Here is a 13,770-nt window from a genome sequence, read left to right as displayed (position 1 = left end):
GAGTTGTCCTTGAGAATAGGATTTGCAGATAGTATTAGGTATTAAAGTGTGACTGACAGGAGTTTAAAGAGAATGGAAGAAGAGAAATGGGAGACAGGCATCACAGTGACCACTTGAGTTCTGCTGCAAAAGAGGGAGAATGAAATGAGGTATTACATAAAAAGGAAGTGTATTAAAAAAAAAGGTTTCTTTAAAGATGAGAGAGATAATAAATTGCTTCTTTGTTAATGTAACTATTCCAGGAAAGAGGGAAATATATATGAAATAAAAGACAGAAGAGATTCTTAGACAAGTAAGTGTCCTTGTGTAAGCAGTGAGAAGATGACATCCCATGCAAAAATAAAGAGAATGGTTGTCTTTGGTAAGGGTCACAGACACTTTGTTTAAAACAGCAGTTAAGAAGGCAGCATATAAGTGAATGGAGGCTAGTAGAACGATAGATATAGTTGTAGGAGTCTGGAAGTTCTCTTTTGAAGGTTTAAATTATCTCAATTTAATATGAAAGAAGTACATCAATGTTTCCCATTAAGTTTGACACTTGTGGTAGTTTTTTAGGCAGATACCTTTCTTCAAATTAAAGTATCCTTCTGTTCTTTTCTTTGCTAAAGCTTAGTATCATGAAGAGTTGTGAATTTTTCCAATTCTAATACAAAGGTGATCATATAACTTATCAGCTGGTATTAGTAACAAGAAGTCCCAATAACAAAAAAGTAAGACCAAGATTTGTTTCAGATGTCAGGATGCCAAAAAAAAAAAAAAAAAAAAAGAGTCAGACATTGAGCTGTTAAATAACATGCTTAATGAGTAAAGTCTATTTAACGTGAACTAATTTGGGGATCCCACAGAATGATATGAAATTTGTGAGATCTAACTAATTAACAGGGAATATCAGCATTAATGAACAGAACAGTTCATAAATGTAATAGATGATATAGATTCTGATATTACTTTATTTTTTAGCAGTGACTTAAACAAGTTGGAAATTTAGTTCTGTCTTACATAAATGAAGTTTGAGCCAAGTAGTATGGGGCTGGTATTACAACTCTGTGTTAGGGATATGGAATCCTTCAGTCTTGCTTTTCCACTAACCATAACACACATCCTCAGGGTCCAAAATGGCTGCCTGAATTCCCACAACGATTCCACAATCACAGAATTATCATTTAATATACCACCTTCATTTATATTTTATTGGCCATAATTCCTCACGTGGCCACACCTAACTACATTGGATGCTGGGAAATGTCTTTTAGCTAGGAAGAAATGTGCCTTAAAAAAACAAAGAAAGAAACAAACATTGCCATCCCTTGAATCCTGACTGGAAAAGTTTTCAGATTTGTGATCTTTATAAGGAAAGCAAACTGCCACATCTTTCTGCTGTAGAGCAGGAGATGGTTTCGAACAAACGCTCCTTACATCAGCAGCCAAGGGCTTACTTACAGTGCCACCAGGGCTGCTCAACTAGGATCAGTATTCTAAAAGTAAACTTTTTTTTTCAGTTAAAATAGCTTCAGAAAGTTCCTATTCCTGATATTTTTTTCCTTCTTTCCATAAAGGTTTTTCAAAGTATGGCTTGAATGGCAAGAAGCTTAATAATCTGATCCCTGTCTTTTAGTGAATTCTTTTCATTATTATGTTCTAAACAAACATAAAATTCAACTCTCCTCAGATTCCCTAAGACGATACTGAGCTGCCAACTCCAAGATATGAGTGACCTGAGGGTGGAAATAGCATTTCCTGCCCTACCCATTAGTATTTTTCTGTTGCATTACATTACATTCAGCAATACAGGTTCCAGCCCCTATAAAGTATTTGGTCAAGCCCATTTTGATTTCTTTCCTATTGAAATTTAATTTTTTTAAGTTTAATGTTTTATTTTTCATCGGAAACCACCACCAACTTGGTCCACAATTTCCTCATGGCATTTTTCACTTCCTTATTCCTGAAAGTATAAATCAAAAGATTGAGCAAGGGAGTTACAAAGGTGTAAACTATGGCCACCATCTTATCGAAGGAGAAAGCAGATGGAGGTCTGGCATACACAATTATGCATGGGACAAAGAATAAAACCACGACAGCAATGTGAGATCCACAGGTGGAGAGAGCTTTCCGCCATCCTTCAGAGCTATGAGTTCTTAGTGAGAGCAAGATGACACAATAGGAGATGAGCAACAAGGAGAAGATTATGATGCAGATAAACCCACTACTGCCAACAACCAAAACGCTAAGGATGTGAGTGTCAGTGCAGGCAAGCTTCAATAATGGGTACAAATCACATAGGAAGTGATCGATAACATTGGGGCCACAGAAGGGCAGCTGGAAAATGAAGACAATTTGTATCACAGAACGTAAGAAGCCGCCTGTCCAGGCTACCCCCGTCAGGATACCACAGAGCCTCCAGTTCATGATAGAGGGGTAGTGCAATGGCTTGCAAATGGCCACATAGCAGTCATAGGCCATGACGGCGAGGATAATCACCTCCACTCCAGCAAAGAAGTGATCAGCAAAGACCTGGGTCATACAGCCCTTGAAGGAGATGGTTTTCTTCTCATAGAGGGAGTCCACAATCATCTTTGGTGCAAATGCAGAGGAATAGCAGGCATCCAGGAAGGACAGGAAGGCCAGAAAGAAGTACATCGGGGATCCCAGGAGTTTCGGACTGCTGACAATGGTCACCACAACTAGCAAATTGCCCCCAACAGTTGCCACGTAGCAGAACAAAAATACAACAAATTCTATTTTTTGAACACTTGGATTCCATGAAAGACCCAAGAGGACGAACTCAGTTACGAAGCTTTGGTTTTGCATATTTCAGAGGAAAAGGTGGAAGCTACCACAGTGACCATGTAGAATCTGAAATTATGAGAAAGATGTTTGTCTCAAGTGAGTTTATGATATTAGCATAGTCATCAAAGTGTTGGTGAATCCATAAGCAAAATTATTTTAAGTCCTTTGTTGTTGTTAAAAATACAAAAAAAGAAATTTCTTGAGCTATGAGCCAGAGCTGAGGTTAAACCCTTTAAAACAGCCAGAGTTTCAATATGTGAGAATGGAAACATTCATATGTGGTAAGGATGACAAATAGTTTTTAAAGTGGGTGCCAGCTTTGACTTGTTAGGAGTGGCTACCTAGAGTGAAATGTTGAGGAGGATTCTGAAGCACATCCAAGCTCTGAGGAAAGGAGGACTATAATGTATTAGTTATGCCTCCCCTTGACATGGCATGGGAACCAGGATGACTTGCATGGGAAATGCATCTCTCCCCAGGAGACTGCCTTATCTAAAAATAAAAGAACAGATAACGTGTATTTTAAGAGACCTTTGGAAGCCATGCCCACTCCCCCAAATGTTTCTTTAAAAGTTTGAGCTGAACGGGGCCTTTAAGATGAAGTACTTCATTCCATTTAAAAAATAAAGACCAATGGAAAAAGTGCCTAACTGTATGCTTAAAGAAAATGAGTATATATTAAGTGTTTTTTTTTAATTATCATTTTAAAATGAACACTGAAACTGACAAAAATAATAATACCTACTTTAAAATGTTGTGTTGTTGACTAAGTGAAATAACACAAGGAAAGCAATTGCTCAGTGCCTAGTTTCTAGGATACAGTCCATATTAGATTTTATTACCCCTAATTTGGGAGGTTAAGTTAAAAAATTAACAAAAGGTGTATCTGGGATGTTCTGGCTCCAAAGTCAAAGTCCATTCCACTGGATCAATAACAAGCAGTGAGAATGTTTCTTTTCTGGGAGAACTTCAGAGCAAGGATGGCCTTTGTACAGTCTCCACACAGCTCTCAAGGTTAAAACATTCTGATTCATTTATTCATGTTTAAATCAGACACCTCAGGGAAAAGAAACTCCACATGATTTATAATCAGAAGGTAATGGCCCTACCATATAAATAAATATCAAATACATGTACAAAGGGCAACAACCATGGAAGTGAAGAATAGAAACAACATATTCAACATAAGCCAGTCTGAAGACTTTATTAATTCTTAACCAATTGTTTAAACAAGGTGACCTAACATGATCAAGTGCAACTCCTCAAGGTATATTCATTTCAAAATTATATAATGTTGTTGTAAAATAGTAAATACATTGCTTACCAAAGCATCTGACAAGACTATGATGAGGGCCAATTTTGAAAATGTGAAAGCGTTGGTTATCCCAAAGAACTGTTGCAAACTGTGGTTATTATTATCTCACTCAATAAACCAGCTGCTTTCCCCATAGAAAGCATTTCCATGATTCAACCAGATAGTTATTTCAACTTCTGACTTCATTTTCCACAGGTAGACACAGCACTGAAGGATGAGCATGTCCTTGTTTGTACCTATAATAGAAATTTATCACTCAAATCATTTACATAATTATATGTTTGCAAAAGAGATGAATAAAATACTTGTGGGGCTTATATCAGTAAACTGATTTTGTTGAATGCCACTTAGAATTGACAAATAAAACTAATGAATATACAATTTTACAGTTTAATGTCATCTGTTTGTTTGCTTTTAAACAACCATTTTCCTTATGTTCCCAGGGACCTAGGCAATCCTAAATTGTGCCAGCACTGTTAACTCCATATCCAGCTGCAAGCTGTTACCCAGAAACAAACAAAAAATATAAAACCAACCCAAAAGAGTCATTGGATTTGTCAACAAACATGTATTAAAATATAAAGATTATCAGTAGAATAAAGGGTTAACCTAACCACAGAAGGCCATAACCACAACAGGCCAATTTGTTTCTCAGGATTCACAGGGCTTCAGACACTAAGAAACTGTACCAAAAGAGGAGGACTGAGTGCTCTAACTTGTTCGATGGACTGTGGAAGTGCCTACCAAAACTAAGTGACAATTTACCCCAGGAAGTGAGTTAGAGATCTACCCAATATCACACATAGCCCACATCACAGAAAGCAATTATCATATGACAGATCCTGGACCCCTGAGCCAACAGACCAAACTGTTAGAAAAGATAAACAAGAAAAGGTCACTCAATCATGATCTTAAAACAAATAGTTCTTTTTATTTCCTTAAAACAAAGATAGTCTCTAAGTAATTTTCTTGTAGGCAATTATACCAATGGCTGTGAAGAACCCCTAGAATCACTATAACTCATGATGAATCAGCACCTGTCAAAACTGTATAAAAAGCACTTATTGATTATCCTTCTTCAGATTTTGGTTTGTTAGTAGCCTGAGTGCTTGCAGCCAATATCCTTTTTTGTTTTCTGATATGTCACAACAAAAAAAAACTCTGTTGCAGAAGGCTTTAGTGAAAGTTATCACTCTACAACAGATGTAGGATTCAACAGTGGTCAGTTTAGCCTAGGACAAAAGTAAGAGAGACAATGAAGTGAAATAAGTAAGAACATCAACTCCAGACTCATACAGGCTTGGGTTCAAATCCAAGCTCTTCTATTTAGTTATGCCTCATGGAACAGGTTACTTCAAATCCTTGGTTTCCACCTCTGAAAAGTGAGCTAATAAGAATGCCTATTGATAGAATCAGATAACACAATACACATAAATACATTCAACAGGAGATCAAGACCCCAGACCACTGACACAAAGAAGAATTGTCAACATTTTTACTTACACTTAATTCCCCTTTTACCATGAACAGGGCTGACAAGTGCTTTTAATGATAAACTCTTTGACTCTTTCTTTATTACTTTAAAAACGGAAATTATTTTTTTTGGTCACAGTGTAGATATGCCAATTTTTTTTTTTTTTAATGCATAGCACTTTTAAATAACCTTTGTAATCCCTTAGTATCTGTGAAACCCACATGAGTCCACTCTTACTTCAGGCAGCTTCTTTATACAAAGAAAATCAAGTTGTCTGAAAATTAATTGATGCTAATTTATATTAATGATTAAATAATTCTGAAAATGCAAAAATGTGAATTATAAATCTCACCATATATCATTTTTTTTTGAAAATTCTGGTGTTGCCAATCTCCTATTCTTTGTGGAGAAAAGTCCATTCAGTGGCTGGATAAAATGTGAATGGCATTTCCAAGTCTTGTTTCTACATCTAAGAGAGAGAGAAAGTCTCACAAGTTCACAAGGCAGAGAATGTTCCCCATTGCTTCTCAAGTGCTGTTTCAAATTTGGTGTCATGGAACAAAACACAGAGAAGCAAAGGTCTCCTCCTTTATTTCCAACTGGAAATTAAAATGGTTTCCCTGAGACAACATGAACCTGTAGAACGGATCTCAGTTGCCCCTGGGGGTTTGAAAAATTTCAGTCAGCATGATTATCCCAGGCACTTTTATGTGGTTTGAAGTACTTAAGCATTGGCAGCATCGCGAGGTCCCAAATCAATTGGGAATTTTTTTTTTTTTAATCTCCTTCTTTTAATAACTACTCTTGAGATTCTATGTGAAGATGTTTCCACTTCCCTTTCTGTTCAGGAATATAACAATGTGTATGCTGGAATGGAAATGCCTATGTTCTTACTAAATGCAAGAGCTCAGTTCTGGGATCAGGCACAGCATCTATACATGAGGACAGCATGTGCTGTTCTTGGGCTGGGGTAGAAATGAGTGCTTATTAAGGAATGACATATTTCATATACAAATATGCAAAACTGTGTAGATTAATCCAAATGTTACCTTTTTCTCTACATACCTGATGTTGATATTCCATGACTTTAAAACTAAAAGCCTGATTTCCATCCCTGGGTGGAACAAATCGTTAATGCACACACCTGTTAACCAAAAGGATGGATGTTAACGTCCACCTTGAGCCACCTCAGAACATGGTCCTGGCCATCTACTTCCCAAAAATTAGTACTTGAAAGCCCTATGAGGCATAGCTCTACTCTGACACACATGGGGTTCCCATGAGTCAGAATGAACTTGACAGTACCTGGGCTTTGTTGGTTTGTTTAATATTTTCTTCTCTTCTCATGTTCTATGAAAAGAATGAATGACAGATCAGTTTACTCTGATGAAATGTAGCATAGTGATTGAAGTTTGAGGGAAACTTGGAGATCCCCCATCAGTCCACTTCAGAAAGGGACCAAACTAAACACTTTGTTACTCCATTCAGTATGTAAACATTTTACTCTACCTACTTCTAGGGTAATTTATACCCCACAAAAGATGTAGAATTGAAGTGATTCATCAGAAAAGTTAAGGGCCAGAATCACCTTCACATCAAGCACCTATGGGAACAAAGAACAAGGGTTGCTTTCTTTTTATTAAAATTTTAGAGGTTTGCCCTGACCAGAACAACTAGCTGACCTGGATACATTCCTTGTGATTCAAGGATAGAAATCCATGGAGAGCTGTCTGATACAGGCCCTGGAGTCTGTGGAAAGATTGGGTGATCTTGTTAGGTACCATCAAGATGGACACTCAGGGTAAAGGATGTCTTCATCCACTCTTAACACCCTCAGTCAGAGCATAGACAGATGAGAGCTTGATAAGGCCCCACACAAAGGGCCCAAGGCCAAGGATCAGCAGTGGACTATTTTTATCCCAGAGCACTGAACTTGTGTCCCCTGAACTGAGCATGTCAGCACCACTCTGGTAACCCAAACTACTGTAATCCTCTGGAAAAAATAAGTAAGCAAAGATCCAGCCTGCTGAAGCCATTTGCATGCCAGACCATGTAACTTGAACTGGGGTCCCAGCCGCAGGACCAGTCATAACTTGATTGGGGCTGAATAAGAGCTCCTGGAGGACTCCATAAATGGGGTAGAGTATGGAAGAGCAACATTAAAAGTAGAAATAGTCAGGGGTCCCTAAAGTCATGTCCAAGTTGGGATGCTATACCCAGAAGGCACTACAGACTTCCCAGTCACAGGCACTGGAGAATGTTGGCCATTTTGCAGCAGGCACTTCAAAGCATGGAAGCAGGGACAGGGTTCTGCTTGTCCAGGTCCAAGGGTAGTTTCATATAAAGTATCAGTTCTTCAGATCTGTGAATGTAAAATGAGATTGTAAGCCATTTAGAGAGTTCAGGGGAAGGAAAAGTGTTCCAGACAGAAGGAACAGCCTGTGGATGTGAAGGCCCTAGGGCAAGAGTATACCTGGTCAGAAAGTGGAACAGAAAGGGACCACATGGACTGGAGGATCAGTGAGGGATCAGCCATGAGTGAGAAGTTCAGAGAGGTAGGAGGGTAGCAAGATTACTGCTGCCTGATCTTTAGCAATTGTAAGGTTTTAGCTTTTATCCTGAGCACCACTGCAGTTAAGCAGATTCATGACATGATCTGACTTATGGGTGTAAAGAATAACTGTGAATACCTTGCTGAGGATAGAACTGGGGTTTTGTATACAAAGGTAAAAGCAGGGAGACTGAGTAAGAGGGATTTGCAATAACCGAGGTGAAAGAGGATGATGGCTTGGAATTAAGCGACAGCTCTAAACATGATAAGAAGTTTTTGAATTTGGGATATAGTTTAAAGCTAACAGCATTTCCTGATAGAGTGGAGGTGGGCAAGGAGAAAAACAAATAAACCAAATGAGCCATTGGTAGAGATGGAGGATGATGTGAGTGGAGACTGATTGGGGATTGGGTCAGAACAACCAGAAATACAGATTTGGATTTACTCAGTTTAAGAAACTAACTTGTCGTTTAGATGGAAATACCATGGAAGCAGTTGGATGTCCAGATCTCAACCTCAAAGAAGAAGCCTGGGCTGGCAATATTAATTTGGGAACCTTGGTCATGTAAGAGATTATGTAAATGAAGAGTGAATAGAGCAACTGGGTTAAAAGATGTAAAAGGATGTAATAAGATGAGAAATGAAAAACTGCTGTTTAATTTAATGATGCAGAGGTCTGTGGTGACCTTGAAGAGAGGATTTTCAGATAGTTCTAGTTATTTACATGTGACTGAAGGGAGTTTAAGGAGATTGGAAGGAGAGAAATCAGGGCCGGGCATTTAGAGACCCCATTTATTTTTCCTTCCAAGGAGAGAGAATGAAATGGAGTATTAGATACAAAGGAAGCGGAGTCAAAAAAATATTCTTAACAATGACAGAGGTAATGGATTGCTTCTTTGATGACGTAAGTGATCCAGTAGAGAGGGAAACATGGATGAAATAAGAGTCAGAAGAGATCCTTAGGCTAGCATCCTTGTGCAAGCAGTGAGGAAATGAGTTCCCATGTAAAAGTAAAGAAAGACTGGTTGTCTTTGATACGGGTTACAGATACTTCACTTACAGTAGCACTTAAAAGGCAGCATGTAAGTGAATGGATGTTGTCAGATTGATAGATACAGCTGTAAAAAATAGCTGTAGGAGTCTGGAAATTCTCTTTTGATAATTTAAATTATTGAAATAGGGAGAAAGTACATCAATGTTTCCCATTAAGTTTGATGCTTGTAGTAATTTTTTAAGCAGATACCTTTCTTCAAATTGAAGCACCTTTCAATTCCAACTTTTCTAAACCTCAGTATCATAAACAGTTGAGAATTTTTCAAATTCTAATACAGAGGTAATCATATAATTTACCAGATAGTATTAGTAACATCAAGTCTCCATAACAAAACAGTACGACCAAGATTTGTTTCAGATGTCAGGATGTCAAAAGAAAAAAAAAGTCAGACATTGAGCTGTTAAATAACATGTTTAATGGGTAAAGGCTATTTAATGTGAACTAATTCAGAGATCCTATAGAACATAAGAAATTTGTGAGAACAAATGAACATGGAATATTGCATCATTAATGAACAGAACAACTCATAACTGTAATAGACGATGTAGATTCTGATATTACTTTATTTTTTAGCAGTAACTTAAACAAGTTGGAAATTTATTTACCTCTTACATATAGGAAGTCTGAGCCAAGTAGTATGGGGCTGCTATTACAACTCTACAATATTAGGGTTTTAGGATCCTTCAATCTTGCTTTTCCACTAACCTTAACACACATCCTCATAGTCCAAGATGGCTGCCGGAATTCCCACCACAATTCCACATTTACAGAATTACCATTTAATATACCACTTTCATTTACATTTTATTCACCATAATTTGTTTACATGATCACACCTAACTACATTGGATGCTGGGAAATCTCTTTTAGCTAGGAATCAATGATTCTTAAGAAAACAACAACAGCAACAAACAACAACAAAAACCATTGCCATCCCCTGAGTTTGGACTCAGAAGATTTCCAGATTTGTGATGTTTGTAAGGAAAGCAGACCGCTACAACTTTCTGAAGTGGAGTAGGTGGTGGCTTTGAACCACCACACTTTATGTCAACAGCTAAGGGGTTGCCTACTGTACCACAAGAACTGCTTAGCTAGGATAAGGACACTAAAAGTGAACTTCTTTTCCAGTTAAAATAGTTTCATGAAGTTCCTATTCCTGATATCTAAGATTTTTTTTATACTCTCCTTAGGGTTTTTAAAAGTATGGTGTGCATTGCAAGAAGTTTAGTAGATAATATGATTCCTCTTTTTTAGTGATTTCTTTACTATATTCTAAACAAACATAAAATTCGACTTTCCTTAAATTACCTATAAGGATACTGAGCTGCCAACTCCAAGATATGAGTGATCTGAGGGTGGTAATAGCATTTCCTGACCTACCCGTCAGTATTTTTCTGTGGCATTACGTTACTTTCTGCCTTACAAGTTCCCACCCCATAAAGTATTTTATTAAGCCCATTTTGAATTCTTTCCTCTTGAAATTTAAATTTTTAAGCTTAATGTTTTATTTTTCATCAGAAACCACCACCAATCTGGTCCATAATTTCCTCATGGCATTTTTCACTTCCTTATTCCTGAAAGTATAAATCAAAGGATTGAGCAAGGGAGTTACGAAAGTGCAAACTATGGCCACCATCTTATCGAAGGAGAAAGCAGATGGAGGTCGGGCATACATAATTATGCAGGGAACAAAAAACAAAACCACGACAGCAATGTGAGTTCCACAGGTGGAGAGAGCTTTCAGCCGTCCTTCAGAACTATGAGTTCTTAGTGAGAGCAAGATGACACAGTAGGAGATGAGCAACAAGGAGAAGATTATGGTGCAGATAAACCCACTATTGGCAACCACAAAAAGGCCAAGGATGTGAGTGTCAGTGCAGGCAAGCTTCAATAATGGGTACAAATCACATAGGAAGTGATCGATAACATTGGGGCCACAGAAGGGCAGCTGGAAAGTAAACAGAATTTGTATCACAGAATGCAAGAAGCCGCCTGTCCAGGCTACCCCCATCAGGATACCACAGAGCCTCCAGTTCATGATAGAGGGGTAGTGCAATGGCTTGCAAATGGCCACATAGCGGTCATAGGCCATGGCGGTGAGGATGATCACCTCCACTCCAGCAAAGAAGTGATCAGCAAAGACCTGGGTCATACAGCCCTTGAAGGAGATGGTTTTCTTCTCATAGAGGGAGTCCACAATCATCTTTGGTGCAAATGCAGAGGAATAGCAGGCATCCAGGAAGGACAGGAAGGCCAGAAAGAAGTACATCGGGGATCCCAGGAGTGCCGGGCTGCTGATGATGGTCACCACAACTAGCAAATTGGCCCCAACAGTTGCAATGTAGCAGAACAAAAATACAAAAAATTCTATTTTTTGAACACTTGGATTCCATGAAAGACCCAAGAGGACGAACTCAGTTACGAAGCTTTGGTTTTGCATATTTCAGAGGAAAAGGTGGAAGCTACCACAGTGACCATGTAGAATCTGAAATTATGAGAAAGATGTTTGTCTCAAATGAGTTTATGATATTAGCGTAGTCATCAAAGGATTGGTGCATTCATAATCAAAATTATTTTAAGTGCTTCTGTTGTTGTTAAGAATACAAAATTAGAAAGTTCTTGAGCCATCAGTCAGAACTGAGGTTAAACTCTTTCTAACAGTCAGAGTTTCAATATGGGGGAAGGGAACCATTCACATGTGGTAGGGATGACAAATAGTTTTTAAAGTGGGTGCCAGCTTTGACTTGTTAGGAGTGGCCACCTAGAGTGAAACGTTGAGGAGGATTCTGAAGCACATCCAAGCTCTGAGGAAAGGAGGACTATAAAGTATTAGTTATGCCTCCCATTGACATGGCATGGGAACCAGGATGACTTGCATGGGAAATGCATCTCTCTCCAGGAGACTGCCTTATCTACAAATAAAAGAACAGCTAACATGCATTTTAACAGGCAACTGGAAATCATGCCTACTCCCACACTTATTGCTTTAAAAATTTGAGCTGAACTGGGCCTTTAAGATGAATTAATTCATTTCTTATCAAAAATAAAGGCCAACAGAAAATTCCCTAACTGTATGTTTAACAAAAATAAGAATGCATTAAGTTTTGGTTTGTCTTTGTTTTTGTTTTAGTCATCATTTTAAAATATAAGCAGAAGCTGACAAAAATAATAATACCTACTTCAAAGTGTTCTGCTGATGACTGAGTGAAATAATGCAAGGAAAAAAGCAATTGCTCAGTGCCTAGTGTCTAGGATACTGTCCATATGAGGTCTTATTATCCCTAGTTTACTATTAGCTAAGTTATAGTTTGAGAGTTCAAGAAATTAACAAAAGGTACATCTGGGATTTTCTGGTGCCACAGCCGACGTCCATTCCACTGGATCCATAAAGAAAGTAGTGAGAATGTTTCTTTTCTAGGGAGAGCTTCAGAGTAAGGATGGCCTTTCTACGCTCTCCACACACCTCTCAAGGTTAAAACCTTCTGATTCATTTGTTCATGTTTAAATTAGACACCTCGGGGAAAAGAAACTCCACATGATTTATAACCAGAAGGTAATGGTCCGACTATATATATACACACACACACATCAAATACATATACAAAGGGCAACAACCATAGAAGTAAAGAATAGAAACAACATGTTCAACATAAGCCAGTCTTTATTAATTCTTTAATTAAGACTTTATTAATTCTTAACCAAATCTTTAAACAATGTGACTCAATAAGATCAAGTGCAAGTCCTCACGGTTTATTTGTTTCACCATTATATAACATTATTGTAAAATGGTTCATGCATTGCTTACCTAAGCATCTCCTAAGACTACAATGAGGGCTAATTCTGAAAATGTGAAGGCGTTGCTTATGGCAAAGAAGTGTTGCAGATTGTGGTTATTATTATCTCACTCAGTAAACCAGCTGCTTTCCCCATAGAAAGCATTTCCGTGACTCAGCCACATAATTACTTCAACCTCTGACTTCATTTTCCATAGGTAGACAGAGCTTTGAAGGATGAGTGTGTCCTCCTTTATACCTATAACAGAAATTTATCACTCAAATCATTTACGGAATTACATGTTTGCTAAAGAGATGAATAAAATACTTGTGGGGCTTATATCAGTAAATTGATTTTGTTGAATGCCACTTAGAATTGACAAATAAAACTAATGAATATACAATTTTACAGGTTAATGTCTTCTGTTTGCTTTTAAACAGCCATTTTCCTTATGTTCCCAGGGACTTAGGCAATCCTAAATTGTGCCAGCACAGATAACTCCATATCCAGCTGCAAGCGGTTACCCAGAAAACAAAGCATAAAACAAACCCAAAAGGGTCATTGGATCTGTGAACAACCATATATTAAAACATAAAGATTACCAGTAGAATAAAGGGTTAACCTAACCACAGAAGGCCATAACCACAACAGGCCAATTTGTTTCTCAGGATCCACAGGGCTTTAAACACTAAGAGATTGTATCAATGGGGTAGAACTGAGTGCTCTAACTTGTTCAATGGACTGAGGAAGTGCTTACCAAAAGTAAGTAACAACTTACCCCGGGAAGGGAGTTGGAGATCTACCCTATATCACAG

General features: G+C 37.9%; 2 protein-coding genes across 2 annotated transcripts; both read right to left on the bottom strand.

The window, feature by feature from the left end:
* Positions 1 to 1,872: 1,872 nt before the first annotated feature.
* On the bottom strand, positions 1,873 to 2,808 carry LOC126063933 (olfactory receptor 4C15-like). Its single transcript, XM_049862478.1, has one exon. The coding sequence runs from the start codon at positions 2,806 to 2,808 to the stop codon at positions 1,873 to 1,875; it is 936 nt and encodes a 311-aa protein (XP_049718435.1).
* Positions 2,809 to 10,685: 7,877 nt separating this feature from the next.
* On the bottom strand, positions 10,686 to 11,621 carry LOC126063930 (olfactory receptor 4C15-like). Its single transcript, XM_049862474.1, has one exon. It carries the CDS (start codon positions 11,619 to 11,621, stop codon positions 10,686 to 10,688), a length of 936 nt encoding a protein of 311 aa, XP_049718431.1.
* Positions 11,622 to 13,770: the final 2,149 nt, after the last annotated feature.

The sequence above is a fragment of the Elephas maximus genome, chromosome 20, assembly GCF_024166365.1.
Source record: "Elephas maximus indicus isolate mEleMax1 chromosome 20, mEleMax1 primary haplotype, whole genome shotgun sequence".
Lineage (NCBI taxonomy): Eukaryota > Metazoa > Chordata > Mammalia > Proboscidea > Elephantidae > Elephas > Elephas maximus.
The sequence above is the reverse complement of the archived record's forward strand: the minus strand, read 5'-3'. Positions and strand labels throughout refer to the sequence as shown.

Coding starts and splice junctions, on each gene's coding strand:
- LOC126063933 (XM_049862478.1), bottom strand. CDS start 2,808: ATGCAAAACCAAAGCTTCGTAACTGAGTTCGTCCTCTTGGGTCTTTCA.
- LOC126063930 (XM_049862474.1), bottom strand. CDS start 11,621: ATGCAAAACCAAAGCTTCGTAACTGAGTTCGTCCTCTTGGGTCTTTCA.